We start from the raw sequence: 16948 nt of genomic DNA on the forward strand, positions 1-16948 counted from the left end.
GGACTTGAAGTTCGCTTTGACTAAGAGTGGGAGAGTTAGAAATTCGGTTGAGTTGGAAATTAGTTATAATGAAGCGATGTTGCTGACTTTTATGAATTTTGAGTTTCGTATATGTACGGCTAGGAGAAAAAATGAAAATTTTCAAAATAAGCGGTTTTATCGAGATATTTTTTATCATTCGTTTAATTACAAGTGTGAAATTAGTTAGACACTGTATAATATAGATATAATAATCAATTTATCTGCAGTAGGCTTTAAAGATGTAGCTGTATACAGTTTACCTTATTTGGTCTGATGAAGCCCTGTATGTCGGAGCAAAATATTAGTATTCGTTTGATTTAATATATTTTAAAAATTTATCTTATAACATTGGATTTTCGTCGCAGTTTTGCTTTGTTCCTGAATTTCATCCTCGTATTTATCTAATTTAGGCCTACTTATGAAAAGTAAATCAAAATTAGTAATTACAGGTAGAAATAAATTAGTGAATAGAAAATTAAAAGCGATTTGTAACGAAAGAGAATTTAACATTCTGCTATTTTCACACCAAGACCTTTTTCTTTTCTTTTTCTTTTGGTCAAGGAGCCCTGTAGCATCTGCATATATTACAACTACATTCATCTCAGGGTTGCCAACTGGCCTATTTGTGGAGACCTGTCAACCTTAAATTTTAAAAACCTGGAGATGTTTTTATAGGCATAGAAGGTAAAAACTAAAAAACCAATATGTGAATAACAGTGTAAAACCCAAAATAGAAAAATGAGAAAAAAGGAAATAAGGAGTAGTCACTACCACCTGGTTACAGCCTCAAACTCAGATGGGGGGTGGTTGTGTGTGCCCTTGTATGTTTTAAGCAACTAGCTTGTAAGTGGGCAGAAAATGATAAAAAAGCAACTCATCAGCCAGAAACCCAAGAGGGACATTTCGGGGCTTTAATTCGGTATGTCCGTTTCTCGTGGGCGCCCCTCGCAATCCTGCGTCCAGGATCACGGTTGCAAAGGTCAGGAAATACAAATAAAAAATATATATATATTATAACGATCAACAAAAAGTAGCAATCGACACAGAGTGCTTACTAAAGTAGGACTGTAGAGTGTATGGAGGCATTTAAATTGAGTGGGTGAAGAGGATAAACATGGTACGGCGTGGCTTTGGGAATAAAGGGCTGGGTGAAATGGGAAGGGTTAAAAGTTGTTAAAAGTTTCTTGCGTTTTTTGCGATCATATGGAAACCAGGCTTATGTTTCGCAAGACTGAACATTTGGGAGTGCATAACTAAATTGGGAATCCTTGAACTCTATTGAGTTTCAAATGTAGAATCCCTAGGTTTGCGCCTACACAGTTACATATAAGTACGCAAAGAACAATTTTCTCTGAATTTTCTCTGAATTTTCTTTGATTTTTGAGAATTTTAAGTGTAAATAGCCCCATCTTTTAAAATATATGAAAAATAATTTTCTAGAAAATCTTTTGGTCATGTTTGGCATTATTATTGTTTATGCTATATTACTTTCATTGTTAATTCAGGATTAAAACCTAATAGAATTTATTGAAAAATTATTGTCATCTGCAGCAAAACTTCATATAGAAGTATCATTAATCACGTCTGCGCAAAGTCGTATATCAGCATTTCTGTTCTCCGCACAAAACACAGAAAATGCAGTCTGTAATGTCAGGTGGAAAAATTATTGATAAACATTAGCTTGAGTGGCCACAAAACAAAGTATTGCGCTAAATGTTTTTATTTCATTCGTTTGGATTTAATCACAAACAAATTAATATCCTACAAAAGCCAGCCAATCCTATTCCATATGATGGATTTCTACATCCTCGAAAATTTCAAATACGCATGCAGTTAATCATAGCGAAATTCAAGTCCAACAGGCTTAAAATACTTTTCAATTGCTTCATCCATTCGCTTGTTCATCTCGTCAGTGAAATAATTCTTCCAGTCTCCTACTTCCCCTTTTCGCATGAAGTTCCCTTCTTTCTTCATAATCTTTCCATCTTGAAGAGGTTCGAAGTTCACAGACTTATTTTCTTTCATTTTCTTAAAGCTCAAATGATCAACCAAAATCCTAACTTGCTCTTCTGTGATTTCCTTCCCCAGAAATTTTGCCACCTTTCTGATATTGCCAGCCAAATCAGCTTTTAGTTCTTCATAAAACAATATGGAAACATTTGGGTGGTTTCTTTGCTTCCATAATTGTTGGATGCGTTCAAAATATGACGTGTAAAGCAACAGACCATCCATGAATAGATCGAAGAAGGTTGCGAAATCACCTTTGTAGTCATACACGTGAAGTAATTTTTCATGGTGGAACGCCGAGACTACTGTGTCTTTTGGATTTCTCAAACACATCACAACCCTGCTTTTGTCGAGTAAGTCGTCGGGTAAATGGCCAAATGGAAGGTGAGATTTAAAGACTCTCGGTGAATCCATGGTCGCTATCATTTCGTGGAAACCTTCAAAGCGGGAACGAAGCTCGTCCACAAAGTCAAAAATAACTGGTGCTTCCAAAAATGGGACTCTATCCAGCAATGAAATGGCTTTGGCTTTGTCAATGTCACAGTTGTTCTGTAGGCACCAGACGAGCTCTTGTACCCAGGTTGTGCCATTTTTAGGAAAGCCAAAAATATATGTATCTTCTGAGCGCACTTCCCAATTTTTATATCGATCCTTGAATTCTTCATAGGCCTTAGGCAAAATGCAGTTTCCAGGCACAGTTCTCACGAACTTTTGTCCCAATTTAACGAATGGAGTTGGGTAAGCCTCCTTCAATCGCTCAGTGTCGCTGTCAGAGAGTGGCACAAGCTGAACGTTGGCCATTTTCCTGTCTGATTAATGAACAACCATGTCCTTAATAAACGAAACAAAAGCAACAGCAAACACTAAAATCAGACCTAAAATATAAATTTCCCTCCGTCGTTTCTAAAAGACTGAACACTCCAAGAATAGGCTGAACACCCCCAAGAACACCCTAAGAACAAACTATTAAGCGGCTGAACCCTCTTTAAAACATATCAAAATCGGCATATCATACGAAAAATAATTTGGTCAATTAATCAAAATTAATTTTGGGGCGGGAAAGGGCCTGATAAGTCTAATGCTGTTGGTGTTGTTACAACCAGCTGATGTTTTGCGCGCCAAAAGTGTGAACGGGGGTTTGTCACGCGGAGCAAATTCGAGTTTGACTCCCTTTGTACATTCAAGCAATTTCCAGTTGTTTTCAAATCTTTCACATCTAGTGACAATGTAAAAATACGTCACTTGACAACCTATTGTCCTCCAAACAATTGTTCTTCCCATCTGCTAATTTGCCCAAATGGGCACGACATAGAATAGAAATGAACTATTATGTGGTCACGGTATGCTAAACAATGGGCCTTTGCGAGCGTGGAGACGATCCAAACAATAGCCTGTGCTCCAGACCCTTAACCTTAAGGGTCTGGAGCACAGGCTATCCAAACTTCTACGGATTAACTAAAATTGATTTCAGACACTCTGAAAATGCATTATGGGATGCTTGCGTGGCGCAATGGCTCATTGTTAGCAATGAGTCGTTAAGTTTTCCGACTGGATGACACCCCCCACACACCCGCAGTATTTACGTGCCTGGTTACAACATGGCCGCTTGCCGAATTTATGGCTGAATGTCTACTGGCCGAGAAGCCGCTGTGTCTTGAAATAACTTCTATCTATCATCGCGACAACAAGGCACCGAAACGGCTTTGGCGGCACTTTAGAACTTAATTTTGATTGACATTCCCTATACTAGGGCTTGACCATATACTGGGGTGCCTTATACTGGGGGAAACGTTAGCAATATGGTTGCCTGCTGGTGCACTCGCAGGCCCAATTCCTGGATAGGATTTTTATAAGGAATTTTTGACAAATGAAACAGAAAATGCACAGTGTAGGACTTGTTAGAGGGTAGCGGCAGGGCCACAGAATGTGACTTAAAAGAGGGCTTAAGAGGGTCAAATCTTGGGGCCCGTGCTCGAATGGGGCCATGATAATCTTACTTGAACTATGTATGTGGCAGAAATTGCGTGGGTTTTGGGGCGAGCGACCAAAGTCGTCGGTTAAAGCACAGTTTAAAGGGCTTTTGTCGGAAAATTTGCTTATTTTTGAGGGTGTTGCGGTTCCTCTCAGCTTCCTAGGCAACCATATATTGTAAAAATATTAGTTATATGGACTGTAAATAACTATATAATTGTCTTATTGTTATAAATTTTTAACTAAGTTTCTGAATATAAAATGAATTGGAATTTGAATTTTTGTTGTCAGGAATCATGGTAGCAGACGGGGCTTTAGCGGCACAACAATTCACAAACCCCCGTTTACACTTTTGGCGCGCAAAACATCAGTTGGTTGTAACAACACCAACAGCATTAGACTTATCAGGCCCTTCCCAAAATTAATTTTGATTGATTGTTGTATAGCGTACTCTGGTCACAAATTTTTTAAAATTTTTCAGCGCCCCCGCTACCGACTGCCCCTCCTTCAAATTTGCTCTGGATCCGCCCCTGTGGGTGTAATACCCCCCCCCCAAGAATAGGCGTTTGTGTTTTAGTCGGTAAAATTGGGATGTTAGTCGGTAAAATTGGGATTTTGACGGGTAGATAAACTTTTTTGTAGAAAATTGTACTTCATGTAATTTTTAAAAACATTCAAAGTTTTTAAAAAGTTCGGCAGTTCAGTTTTTCCGTTGATCCGAAAAAGAATTTTCAGGAACATCATAGAAGAAGATTAATCCCAAGATATTTGACAAAAACATAGACAATTTTAGTCTGGGAGATGCATTTCTAGCCATTCTAGAAGGCTTAATTTCAAAAAATTTCTTTCGCGTCGGACCCAACCATGATGGGATGTTGGGTCCGACGTAGAATGACGTTTCGTAGAATGTTGGCATGCTGGAGTGTTGGAATGTGAATAGAAGAAATTCAGCCTTTGCAAGGTAGTACCAATACTCACTAAAACGCAATACTCATCATGTTTCTAGGTGTCTTTCTATGTTTCGCAAGACTGAACATTTGAAAGTGCATAACTAAATTGGGAATCCTTGAACTCTATTGGGTTTCAAATCTAGAATCCCTAGGTTTGGGCCTACACAGTTACATATAAGTATGCAAAGAACAATTTTCTTTGAATTTTCTTGATTTTTGAGAATTTCAAATGTGAATAGTCCCAAATTTGCATAAAATATATGCAAATGTTAAGATTGATTGAAAAATTATTTTTTAGAAAATCTTTTGGTCATGTTTGGCTGCATTATTTTCGGCTGCTTCTAGGCCAGGCGGCATTATTTTCGACTCGTAAAATGAACCGCATAAATTCACTTTAAAAAATTGAATCCGAAAGCATTTTATCTGTGCAGACTTTTTGATAATAGCAAAAAATCATTTTTACGTAGTTTCAGGCTTATTTTCTTTAATTCTTGTCAGTTCGTTGCTGTTAATCTTAGTCTTTTAGTATTTATTCTTGTTTATGCTATATTACTTTCATCGTTAATTCAGGATTCAAACCTAATAGAATTCATTGAAAAGTTATTGTCATCTGCAGCAAAACTTTATACAGAAGTATCATTAATCACGTCTGTGCAAAATTGTATATCAGCATTTCTGTTCTCCGCACAAATCACAGAGAATGCGGTCTGTAATGTCAGGTGAAAAATTATTGATAAACATTAGCTTGAATGGCCACGAAACAAAGTATTGCGCTAAATGTTTTCATTTCATTCGTTTGGATTTAATCACACACAAATTAATATTCCACAAAAGCCAGCCAATCCTATTCCATATGATGGATTTTTACATCCTCGAAAATTTTAAATACGCATGCAGTTACTCATAGCGAAATTCAAGTCCAACAGGCTTAAAATACTTTTCAATTGCTTCATCCATTCGCTTGTTCATCTCTTCAGTGAAATAATTCTTCCAGTCTCCTACTTCCCCTTTTCGCATGAAGCTCCCCTCCTTGTTCATGATCTTCCTATCTTGGGAATCTTCATGATTCACAGATATATTTTCTTTCATTTTCTTAAAGCTTAAGTGATCAACTAAAACCGCAACTTGCTCTTCTGTGATTTCCTTCCCCAGGAATTTTGCCACCTTCCTGGTATTGCCAGCCAAATCAGCTTTTAGTTCTTCATAAAACAAAAGGCAAACATTTGGGTGATTTCGTCGCTTCCAAGCTTCAATGGTGTATTCAAAATATGGCGTGAAAACCACCAAGTTATCCATGAAGAGTTCGAAGTAGGTTGCGAAATCACCGTTGTAGTCATGCACGTGAAGTAACTTTTCATGGTGGAAAAATGACACTATTGTGTCTTTTGGATTTCTCAAACACATCACAACCCTGCTTTTGTCGAGTAAGTCGTCGGGAAAATGGCAAAATGGAAGGTGAGATTTCAATACTCTCGGTGAATCCATGGTTGCTACCATTTCGAGGTAACCTTCAACGTGGTGACGAATCTCAGCCTCTAAAAAGTCGACAAGAACTGGCGCTTCCAAAAATGGGACTCTTCTCTTGGCTGCAATGGCTTTGGCTTTGTCTATGTCACAGTTGTTCTGTAGGCACCAGACAAGCTCTTGTACCCAGGTTGTGCCATTTTTTGGAAAGGTAAGAACATAAACATCTTCTGCACGCGCTTCCCAATTTTTATATTGATCCTTGAATTTTTCAAAGGCCTTAGGCATAATGCAGTTTCCAGGCACAGTTCTCACGAACCTTTGTCCCAATTTAACGAATGGAGTTGGGTAAGCCTCCTTCAATCGCTCAGTGTCGCTGTCAGAGAGTGGCACAAGCTGAACGTTGGCCATTTTCCTGTCTGATTAATGAACAACCACGTCCTGGCAAAACGGAACAAAAACGACAGCAAACACTAAAACCAGACCTAGAATATAAATTTCCCTCTACATCCGGGGGTCTTCACACTCTTAAACAAAAGTTGCAAACATTTGGCTGTCAGCGTCAAAGCACGTTTGAAGATTCATGAAAAATTTTACTGTGAGCCATACCAAAACTTATAGCAAAATTAACAACAGCTTTCAGTTATAAACGCAAAAGTTTTATCAAAAAGGAGTGTTGTGAAACCATAACAAAACAAGTTGCTTGTTGAAACTGGACATTGCAAGTTAGGCAATACATAACTTTCCCATTCTGAATTCTGTTGTAAACATTTTACCAAGAATGTTGCTAGCCTGTTCAGTTTGGAGTTGCTATCCAGTCAGGAGTCTGCATTTCTTGTAGAAAGAATAGCAGTATTTTTTCTAGAATAGCAGTATAATTTCCAGTACTTTTCAGGTCCTGGTATTATAGGCGCAGGGGTCAAAGGGGCTGGAAGAGCTGTAGCCCGCACCCTTTATCCGGCAAAATTTCATCACATTTCAGGACCATTCGGGCAGTTCTGTCTCAATGAAGAATAATATCCCGACATATTCACACTAAACGTTCAAGCATCCGCTATCCCTATGCCTAGAATTCCAGCACATCCATAATATTCCAGTTTTTATATCAAGATTCTAAATTTTGAAAGGCATTGTCTCCTTTTCCCAGGGGGTCTATTTGATGTGCCTGCAAAAATTGTATGTATAAATCTGGGGCAGAATTATACACTTGTACAGTCTTTTTTAACGCACAGGTATGCCCAAACAAGATTTTTTTCCGAATACTTTTCATCAAAATAGATTTTATTCGGTTTAAGCGTGAACTCAAAGAGGGAGACTTTAATAATAAACTAAAAAAACATTCGCAGTATTCTTACAAAAAACCACCAGTTTCCTGAATTTTGTTCCAGGCCAGAGTACAGGTTTGCAGAATTTTATTCTAGGACAGGGGTATAAGTTCTTTTCTTCTAAATAAAATCTTCGTTGAAATTCTCCGAGGATGAGGTAGACCCCCGGGCTCCTTTTCCATGCGCGTTTCTGCCCCTTTTGTTTTGGAAGAGGCATTGTCATGTGAGGCATGCACATGCATGCCTGGATCCCTGGATCCAAGGTCTGGATGGCCAAGAAGACAATCTAGATTTCATACATGGCCGCACAACAGTGTCTCTTATTTTATGTAGCGTGAGTCTAGCGAGTCTGGTACCCAGGGTAGCCAAAATTACCTTTGACGGCGAAACCTTAATATCATACTTTAGCAAAAAAGTGAGGGGCAAAAGCCTTTGCGAGCCTGACTATTCACAGCACCTGCCTTAAATGAGGCCAAATGAGTTCAAATGAGTTTATTTCGAAAAGCGTCTTTCCAGATAAAATTTGTAAAAGTCACACCTATATATAAAGGCAAATCAAAGCTGCAAAGTGACAATGGTCGTTCTATTTCGATTCTTTCAATTTTTAGCTAAATTCATCAAAAAGCAATAAGTTCTTGGTTTGCAAGATTTTTAAGAATAACTGATATAAGAAAAAAAATTGTTTTTAAAAAAAATAAGTCAACTTCTTTAAAAATCGTAGAGCTTCAATCTAAGCTATTTAGCAATTTTGAAAAGGATCGTTTCTTTTGCTGTATATTTCTTGGTCAAGATATTTTATTACACAAACTAGAACGCTTTTGCATTGAAGGATGCTCTCTCGTGCTTTGAATCATGCTTAGATAAATGACATCAAGAAGTCATTACAAATGGTAAAACTTCATCTGAACAAGAAATTAAATTTGAGGTTCCACAAGGGACTTGTCTTGGACCCTTTATATTTCTGTTTTACATTACTGATAAGTAAGGCTCTTCTAAATGACTGAGTTTCCGTCTCTTAACTGATGACGCCAGTATTTTATTCGCTGGTAAAAACCTTGATAATATCTAGCAAATCGTCAACTCTAGATCAGCAAAAGTATTTTTAGCCTGGTTGCCACATCCCTCTGATCAGCGGAGGCAAGCTGAAGATGCCAAGAGGCCAACTCCAAGGTTTTTGGTAGCCAAATTTTTAAAAAACTACTAAAAAGTATCGTTCAAAACATATAATGTATTGTTCATATCAACAGATTTCATAACAATAGAATAAACACGTCGGAATAAAAGTTGCAGAAAAAAATTAACTGTTTCCTATGACTTTAGGTATACTGGATAATCAACTTCTTCAGGAACAGACCTACGATTTTGACAGTTGAGGCCAAACAATAAATTTCGAAGCCAAATGGTATACAATTAGGCCAGGTTACTATTTGTTTTCATCAAGATAAGCTATTACATCATTGAACTCTCCTGGAGTCATTTGATCTAAAAAGACACTATTCAAATTTGATAAATGATCGCTAAAATATTTTGTTTTTTTCTACTAGCTTTGAGCAATCTTTCTCCCCTCCCCCGTAGTTAACATTCCTACTAGCTTCGATAATCAGATGTAAATTTTCAGGATGTAGATATCTAAAATGTATAACACTCATAGGACACGGGTACAATGTATTTTGGTGGTATCAATTCCAAATTGCAAATTTTACCAGCAGTACAACGGGCTGCAATGAGAAGCTTCTTATGCCAGTAAACTTCGCGGGGCCATATGCTCTTGCCAGAACGTATGAGATTTTCACAAAAACAAAGGGATTTTTAGAGATTCTCAGACAAAATTACCATCTATTATGTTAGAGGTTTCAAAGGAGCAAATTTCACACCTGCTTCAGCTACCCTTCAAATACAATGACAAGAAACATAAAGGCAGTGGCAGACACCTGGGGGCGAGGTAGGGGCTGTCACCCCAAAAATTTTGGTGGACAATGGATGCTTGTTATAAAACAATGGGAAAAATATGACGTTATCTTATAAAAACAATAGGCGTAGCTTTGGTCGAGCCCTTTTGCTACGAAAGAGTCTTTACAGACAGTGGCGAGAGCACGTCGACAGAAATATATCAATGAAGCAGTTTGTTACCAAGGCTGGTGATATAGGAATGTTTTTAGGATAGCATTTTAAGAATTCTTCCCATCTTCGTTAAACCACATGATAATATAGCCCTCAACATCCAAAAAGTTTGCAAAAGATATTTGGATACCATTTAGAAAGACTGCAATGCTGATTTCATCTGCATATATTTACCAAATAAACATTTCGAAACTTATTATAATATCGATATCTTTTCGGTGATGGAAGTATTTCAACGATAGTCTTTGGACCACATGAAATCACACGAAATACTGGCATGGAGGTTCCATGCAATTTTTTTATAAAATCCATGGAGACATTAAGAATAAACTAAGAAACCGTAAAAAGCTTTATTAAAGTGATATATTATTATAATATAGTAATATATGACCGTTGACAAAAAAGAAAAGATATTTGCCCTTTGAATTGACAACGTTTTGGTACACTCCGTACAGTGGTACAGGCGCACTGGACATAAATCTGCATTAATAAACCTCCGGGGGTGCTTAAATGTAATAGTTTACATCTTATTACAACCCCCCCAAACGAAGTTTCCCTTTACCAAACAAAGTGAAAGATTTTAAACACATATTTCTACTGTATACCATTTATGTAATCATGATTTGCTATGATGCGTTTGATACCAAACAGACTGCATCACTCCTGGATGTAGGAATGAGGAGGTATCCAGGTAAGAGAGAGAAAACTGATGGTATTTTCTGCTCTTTCTGATTATATACTGATTATTTTGATTATATTCAAAGAACAAGGGGACATGGCAAAATTCCGGCCTTACCAAGCAATCACGAAAAGCCCATTCAGACATAATTAATTTTCTTTGTTGAAAGAGGGTTAAAAAAGACTAAACGGAAAAATGGCAAAAAAAACTTTTAACAAAAATATTAACAAATGGCACATTATCAGTCAAATACATTGAGTGATGCCGCATTAGGTACCACGCAGAAAGGTATCAAGCAAAACACAGGCAAAGAGATGATTGTGATTAAAGCTTAACAAAAAGCTTGTGAATTGAAAGAGGTGCCTACAATCCCTGGACTCTGGTTTAGGAATGCCTGGAAACTGAGCGCCAAGAGACTTGCTCCGGTACAAATGGCCCGCCAGGTATTTCATGAACAACCCTTACATGTTACTGATTGATATTTCAGTTCCAACTGACAACGGGTTAATCCACGCGAGTGCTTCCTTCTTTCTTCAAATTCGATCCCATGAAATCCGATCCTTTGGACCACATGAAATCACACGAAATACTGGCATGGAGGTTCCATGCAATTTTTTATAAAGAATCCATGGGGTCATTAAGAATAAACTAAGAAACCGTAAAAAACTTTATTAAAGTGATATATTATTATAATATAGTAATATATGACCGTTGACAAAAAAGAAAAGATATTTGCCCTTTGAATTGACAACGTTTTGGTACACTCCGCACAGTGGTACAGGCGCACTGGACATAAATCTGCATTAATAAACCTCCGGGGGTGCTTAAATGTAATAGTTTACATCTTATTACAACCCCTCCAAACGAAGTTTCCCTTTACCAAACAAAGTAAAAGATTTTAAACACATATTTCTACTGTATACCATTTATGTAATCATGATTTGCTATGATGCGTTTGATACCAAACAGACTGCATCACTCCTGGATGTAGGAATGAGGAGGTATCCAGGTAAGAGAGAGAAAACTGATGGTATTTTCTGCTCTTTCTGATTATATACTGATTATTTTGATAATATTCAAAGAACAAGGGGACATGGCAAAATTCCGGCCTTACCAAGCAATCACGAAAAGCCCATTCAGACATAATTAATTTTCTTTGTTGAAAGAGGGTTAAAAAAGACTAAACGGAAAAATGGCAAAAAAAACTTTTAACAAAAATATTAACAAATGGCACATTATCAGTCAAATACATTGAGTGATGCCGCATTAGGTACCACGCAGAAAGGTATCAAGCAAAACACAGGCAAAGAGATGATTGTGATTAAAGCTTAACAAAAAGCTTGTGAATTGAAAGAGGTGCCTACAATCCCTGGACTCTGGTTTAGGAATGCCTGGAAACTGAGCGCCAAGAGACTTGCTCCGGTACAAATGGCCCGCCAGGTATTTCATGAACAACCCTTACATGTTACTGATTGATATTTCAGTTCCAACTGACAACGGGTTAATCCATGCGAGTGCTTCCTTCTTTCTTCAAATTCGATCCCATGAAATCCGATCCTTTGGACCACATGAAATCACACGAAATACTGGCATGGAGGTTCCATGCAATTTTTTATAAAGAATCCATGGGGTCATTAAGAATAAACTAAGAAACCGTAAAAAACTTTATTAAAGTGATATATTATTATAATATAGTAATATATGACCGTTGACAAAAAAGAAAAGATATTTGCCCTTTGAATTGACAACGTTTTGGTACACTCCGCACAGTGGTACAGGCGCACTGGACATAAATCTGCATTAATAAACCTCCGGGGGTGCTTAAATGTAATAGTTTACATCTTATTACAACCCCTCCAAACGAAGTTTCCCTTTACCAAACAAAGTAAAAGATTTTAAACACATATTTCTACTGTATACCATTTATGTAATCATGATTTGCTATGATGCGTTTGATACCAAACAGACTGCATCACTCCTGGATGTAGGAATGAGGAGGTATCCAGGTAAGAGAGAGAAAACTGATGGTATTTTCTGCTCTTTCTGATTATATACTGATTATTTTGATTATATTCAAAGAACAAGGGGACATGGCAAAATTCCGGCCTTACCAAGCAATCACGAAAAGCCCATTCAGACATAATTAATTTTCTTTGTTGAAAGAGGGTTAAAAAAGACTAAACGGAAAAATGGCAAAAAAAACTTTTAACAAAAATATTAACAAATGGCACATTATCAGTCAAATACATTGAGTGATGCCGCATTAGGTACCACGCAGAAAGGTATCAAGCAAAACACAGGCAAAGAGATGATTGTGATTAAAGCTTAACAAAAAGCTTGTGAATTGAAAGAGGAGCCTACAATCCCTGGACTCTGGTTTAGGAATGCTTGGAAACTGAGCGCCAAGAGACTTGCTCCGGTACAAATGGCCCGCCAGGTATTTCATGAACAAACCTTAAATGTTACTGATTGAAATTTCAGTTCCAACTGACAACGGGTTAATCCACGCGAGTGCTTCCTTCTTTCTTCAAATTCGATCCCATTTTTGTTATGACAACAAAATTAAACTTCGTTACTTACCTCACTTGTTAGCTTTTCAAACTGTTTGATAGCTGCATCTTTGTCCAACGGCATATCTTTGGTAGCACCAAATATCTTTGGAAAATATCTAATAGAAAAAAGTGTAATTTCGATACGTAAAAACATAACACTCTCCGTACTGAGAGATATCAGTTGGACTTGAGTCAACATTTATGATAAATGCAACATGAATTTTGAAGTTATCAAGTAGTTGAAAAGTAGGCCATCTGTACCCTGGTAAATAAGTGGGGATTTACGAGGAGACGTGGAAAATTTCAAAGGCTAGCAACTTAAAAAGCGTGTATTTTGTGAACCTTGTATGTTTAAATAAAGTGGGACCGCTACGCCATAAAAACCTGCTGGGAAGGATCCATTATCTGGAGGCTGTCTCAAGATTGCAGAGAGACTAAGGTTACCTCAAAGCTGTTATTGTAAAAAGACGTGATTCGTGGATACTAGGTATATAAAAGATATTGGGAGGTGCACTTCATTAAAAAAAACATGACTGGATAGTAAAGGCGATCAGGATAAATATAAACAAGAGCTGCAAAAAACAGAAATTGATAGTCTATACTTCTATTTTAATCACATTCATTGACTCAATGGCGGCGTGGGACACATCCCCTCATAGTTCTCGGCAGTATCAATTCTTTAATTCGTCTAAATTAGATGAGAAAATGAAGAAGGGAGAGTGAGAGTTTTGCAACGTATCTTTTGTGATGTGACTTTACAACTTTGGGACTGCCTGCACGGAATGAAAAGTTTTGGAATAATTACGTTTCCTATTTGTAAGATCTATTGTTTTTTATTTTGCTAAAATGCACTTACTCTGGTAAAATGCGGCCAAGAACCAAATTAGCATCAGTGACAGCAAGGTAACCATCTACATAGAAATTACGTCATCGTTAAAAATTTATGCACCTATAATTTACGACTCAAATATATACACTAGCTTCAATACCAAACTTCTACACGAGCTTGCTTCGATGATTAAAAGTGTACTCTAGATTATATGTTAGCCAACTTATGACAAGTATACACAGGCACATAGGCACAAGTTTGAATTAGCACCATAACACAAAAAGGGGCCCCCGGTGCTCCCCCAGTAAAGACATCCTTGAATATAACATCATAAAAAGTTTGAGTAAAGAAACAGGTTTTTAGGTTTTAAGTAAAAATTATTTTACTATATTTTTGTAACTGCGTTTGCTATTACTTCGAAAAGATGAGCGTATATCCTGAAATACATTTTTTTAATAAACACAAACCTTCTTGGTTGTTAAAGAAGGTATTTGTGGGCTAAAGCACAATTTATACAGTCATACACTATCGATCGATCTGTTTAGAGTTGCTACTAACTGTTTAGATCTGTGTATTTCTATTGATATAAGATAAACCATCGTCAGTAAATTTAAATTTTGTAATAACGCAAGGCGATGATGTTAAGGAACTGGATGCATATGATATAACTAATTTTTCTAAATGGTCTATATAAAGTGTCTTGATAACGAAAAAATGAAAAAATTCTGACAACAACTGGCAGTATTTATGACAATAACTTAAAACTTCATCTTAAAACTTCATTGTAGAGAATTATTTGCTGTTATAAACATCAAACTAAAATATTATTTAATAGTCTTCTGTACAGCTTATAAGATTCAGTTCTCAAGGGTCGATGGCAGGTCCGTTGTCTAACTTTACATCCATTATTAGAAGTACTTCCAATCATATTCTTTTCAACGTCTTAAAACCTCACCAGACATTAGCTTGGATCTTGATATTCTACATTGACCACAAATACTAAAGTTTTCAAGGTATTTTGGTCTTTTTGGCCCGGCAGTTGCTTACCTTTTCTGTAGCAAACCGGACCAGGATGAGCTCCAGCCGACTCTGGACCAACAACAAACATCCCAGCTCGAAAAAACAGTCTGGACCCGCCTCCAGCAGCAACAGTGTTGATGTCCAACTAAATTCAAATGAGAATGAAGTTAAGAAACCGACGTCACTATTGGGAAATAAACAAAAATTTTAATTCAAAATGTAAATAAAACAGTGAATCAGCGAGCAAATGGGATGGTAATTAATTAGAAGATAAGGAAATTCATGATAAAAAAGTTGAAAATTAAAATGGAGACAAGAGGGGGTAGAAGTTTAATTGCTTATGGGAAACGTAGCCCAATCAGGGTCTACGCCTTACAATGCACCTTACTCTTTCCCATGGGCGTAGTGGATACAAGGGGGGGGGTAGTGTAGACCTTGTCCGAATATTACTGCTGCGTCAAGACAGAATTGCCGATTAAGGGGGGGGGGCTGCAGCACTCTCAATCCATAGGCTTACTATGTCTATGCTCTTACCTAGGACAGACACGCCTCGAAAACCGATCATTTTTCAGACTACTTATTGCTGAACATCAACCAAAATGGGCTAAGAACATTGAAAGAAACGATAATTTACACGTTTAAGGTTACACCAAAAAGTCCCAATGCAGGAATGTCCCAAAATGAAGATGCCCCAACAAGAGGATCTCCCAGCATGGAAATGCCCTAGCATGGGAATGCCCATAAAAGTACCTGTGGTGCCTGGATGCTGACTCCAGCGGTTGTTGTCTCAAATACATGCTCGTATGCACCGGCATACCTGGACACATCAGTTGATGTGCCTAAAAACAAAGCAACAATGTTTATTCATATAAAAGAAAAAGGCTTATAATATCAAACAATGATTGCTCTAAAGGCAATCGACGGATACAAAAGAGACTTGAATATCTTTCAATCAAAAACTGACCAATCAGTAAGTGTGATTCCACTCACAAGCTCATCGATTGGCTAATATTGATTGACAGATGGTTTTTATGTAGAGGCTTCAGCTGGGGGTCAAGCCTCATATGATTATGTTTTCATGAAAAGGAAGGTAAGGACTATAAGCAGAGCAGTCCTTTCTACACAATAGCGTTCTTTACATTTTTATGTACATCTTTACTACAACTGCTAGGGAGAGAAATACCTGAGGTTCTGCCATATAAACCATTACAATCTGGTGCCACAAAAAGTGGTAAAAAAAGATAAGTTTATTCTCTGACCAATTTCTTCTAAGATTCAAGATTACGAATGCAAGGATACGTAGAAGCGTGGGCGTGTCCCAGTTGCTTACCTCCCATATCGAAACCAATGACAGGCTTGTTCACTGCAGGATCGAAAGTTGTTAGTCCATAGCCAACCTCGAATAAACATTAGGGGTGTTTAGATTGCTTTAAAGCACAAAGGAAGCGGGACAATCGCACTGATAGGATAGTAAAAGCTAAAAAGACTAAAGATGATAATCACTCAGAAATTAAATGAATGACCAAAAAATGTCTACGATATTTGTTCGCACAAGGTTTGCCTTCGCATTTGAGAATGTCATCAAATCAACATGAAGTTTTCGTTAAATTACAAAGTGACCACTATTACTTGACTCTTCTTGCATTAAAGATATTTGCATTGAAAAGTTTAAAGCTTTGATTAAAGCTTTGATTAAAGAAGCATTCCAAAAAGAAAATGAAAAAAGGAATAACAATCTTCTTTAACTTACCACTCCTCCGGCTGGTCCAGAAAGAATTGCTCTGCTTCCAATGAACCTAGTAGAGGCGTTTAATGTCAGCAGGGGGTCAGAGAACAATTTTCTAAGAAACTTAGCAGAGGTACGCTAGAAACAGCATTTATTAAGAAACTTTAGTGCAGACCTATTGTTTTACCAATTGTTGCTCCCTAACCAATCCCTGTTCTATTGTGCAGGCCTATTGCTGCTCCCTAACCAATCCCTGTCCTAATGTACAGGTCTATTGTTTCTC

The 16948-nt window shown here is 37.3% G+C and overlaps 3 protein-coding genes across 5 annotated transcripts in view; all 3 read right to left on the reverse strand.

Annotated features, from left to right (window-relative positions):
• Positions 1-16948, reverse strand: part of LOC135691340 (5-oxoprolinase) — a 56368-nt gene that overhangs the window by 33761 nt on the left and 5659 nt on the right. For all 3 annotated transcript variants that reach the window (XM_089113657.1, XM_089113655.1, XM_065209179.2), the window contains exons 9-14: positions 16690-16735; positions 16270-16336; positions 15690-15778; positions 14967-15084; positions 13947-14001; positions 13119-13206 (exon numbers count right to left, since the gene is read on the reverse strand). In XM_089113657.1, the coding sequence (XP_088969783.1) occupies positions 13119-13206; positions 13947-14001; positions 14967-15084; positions 15690-15778; positions 16270-16336; positions 16690-16735 (463 nt within the window). The remainder of the gene's footprint in view (positions 1-13118; positions 13207-13946; positions 14002-14966; positions 15085-15689; positions 15779-16269; positions 16337-16689; positions 16736-16948) is intronic.
• Positions 1672-3327, reverse strand: LOC135691345 (sulfotransferase 1E1-like). Its single transcript, XM_089113680.1, has one exon. It carries the CDS (start codon positions 2827-2829, stop codon positions 1855-1857), a length of 975 nt encoding a protein of 324 aa, XP_088969806.1. The 5' UTR covers positions 2830-3327; the 3' UTR covers positions 1672-1854.
• On the reverse strand, positions 5718-6898 carry LOC135691344 (sulfotransferase 1E1). The gene has a single exon (XM_065209183.2). The coding sequence runs from the start codon at positions 6822-6824 to the stop codon at positions 5847-5849; it is 978 nt and encodes a 325-aa protein (XP_065065255.2). The 5' UTR covers positions 6825-6898; the 3' UTR covers positions 5718-5846.

Source organism: Rhopilema esculentum, chromosome 4, assembly GCF_057945365.1.
Source record: "Rhopilema esculentum isolate cy_ngs chromosome 4, ASM5794536v1, whole genome shotgun sequence".
NCBI lineage: Eukaryota > Metazoa > Cnidaria > Scyphozoa > Rhizostomeae > Rhizostomatidae > Rhopilema > Rhopilema esculentum.

Coding starts and splice junctions, on each gene's coding strand:
- LOC135691344 (XM_065209183.2), bottom strand. CDS start 6,824: ATGGCCAACGTTCAGCTTGTGCCACTCTCTGACAGCGACACTGAGCGA.
- LOC135691345 (XM_089113680.1), bottom strand. CDS start 2,829: ATGGCCAACGTTCAGCTTGTGCCACTCTCTGACAGCGACACTGAGCGA.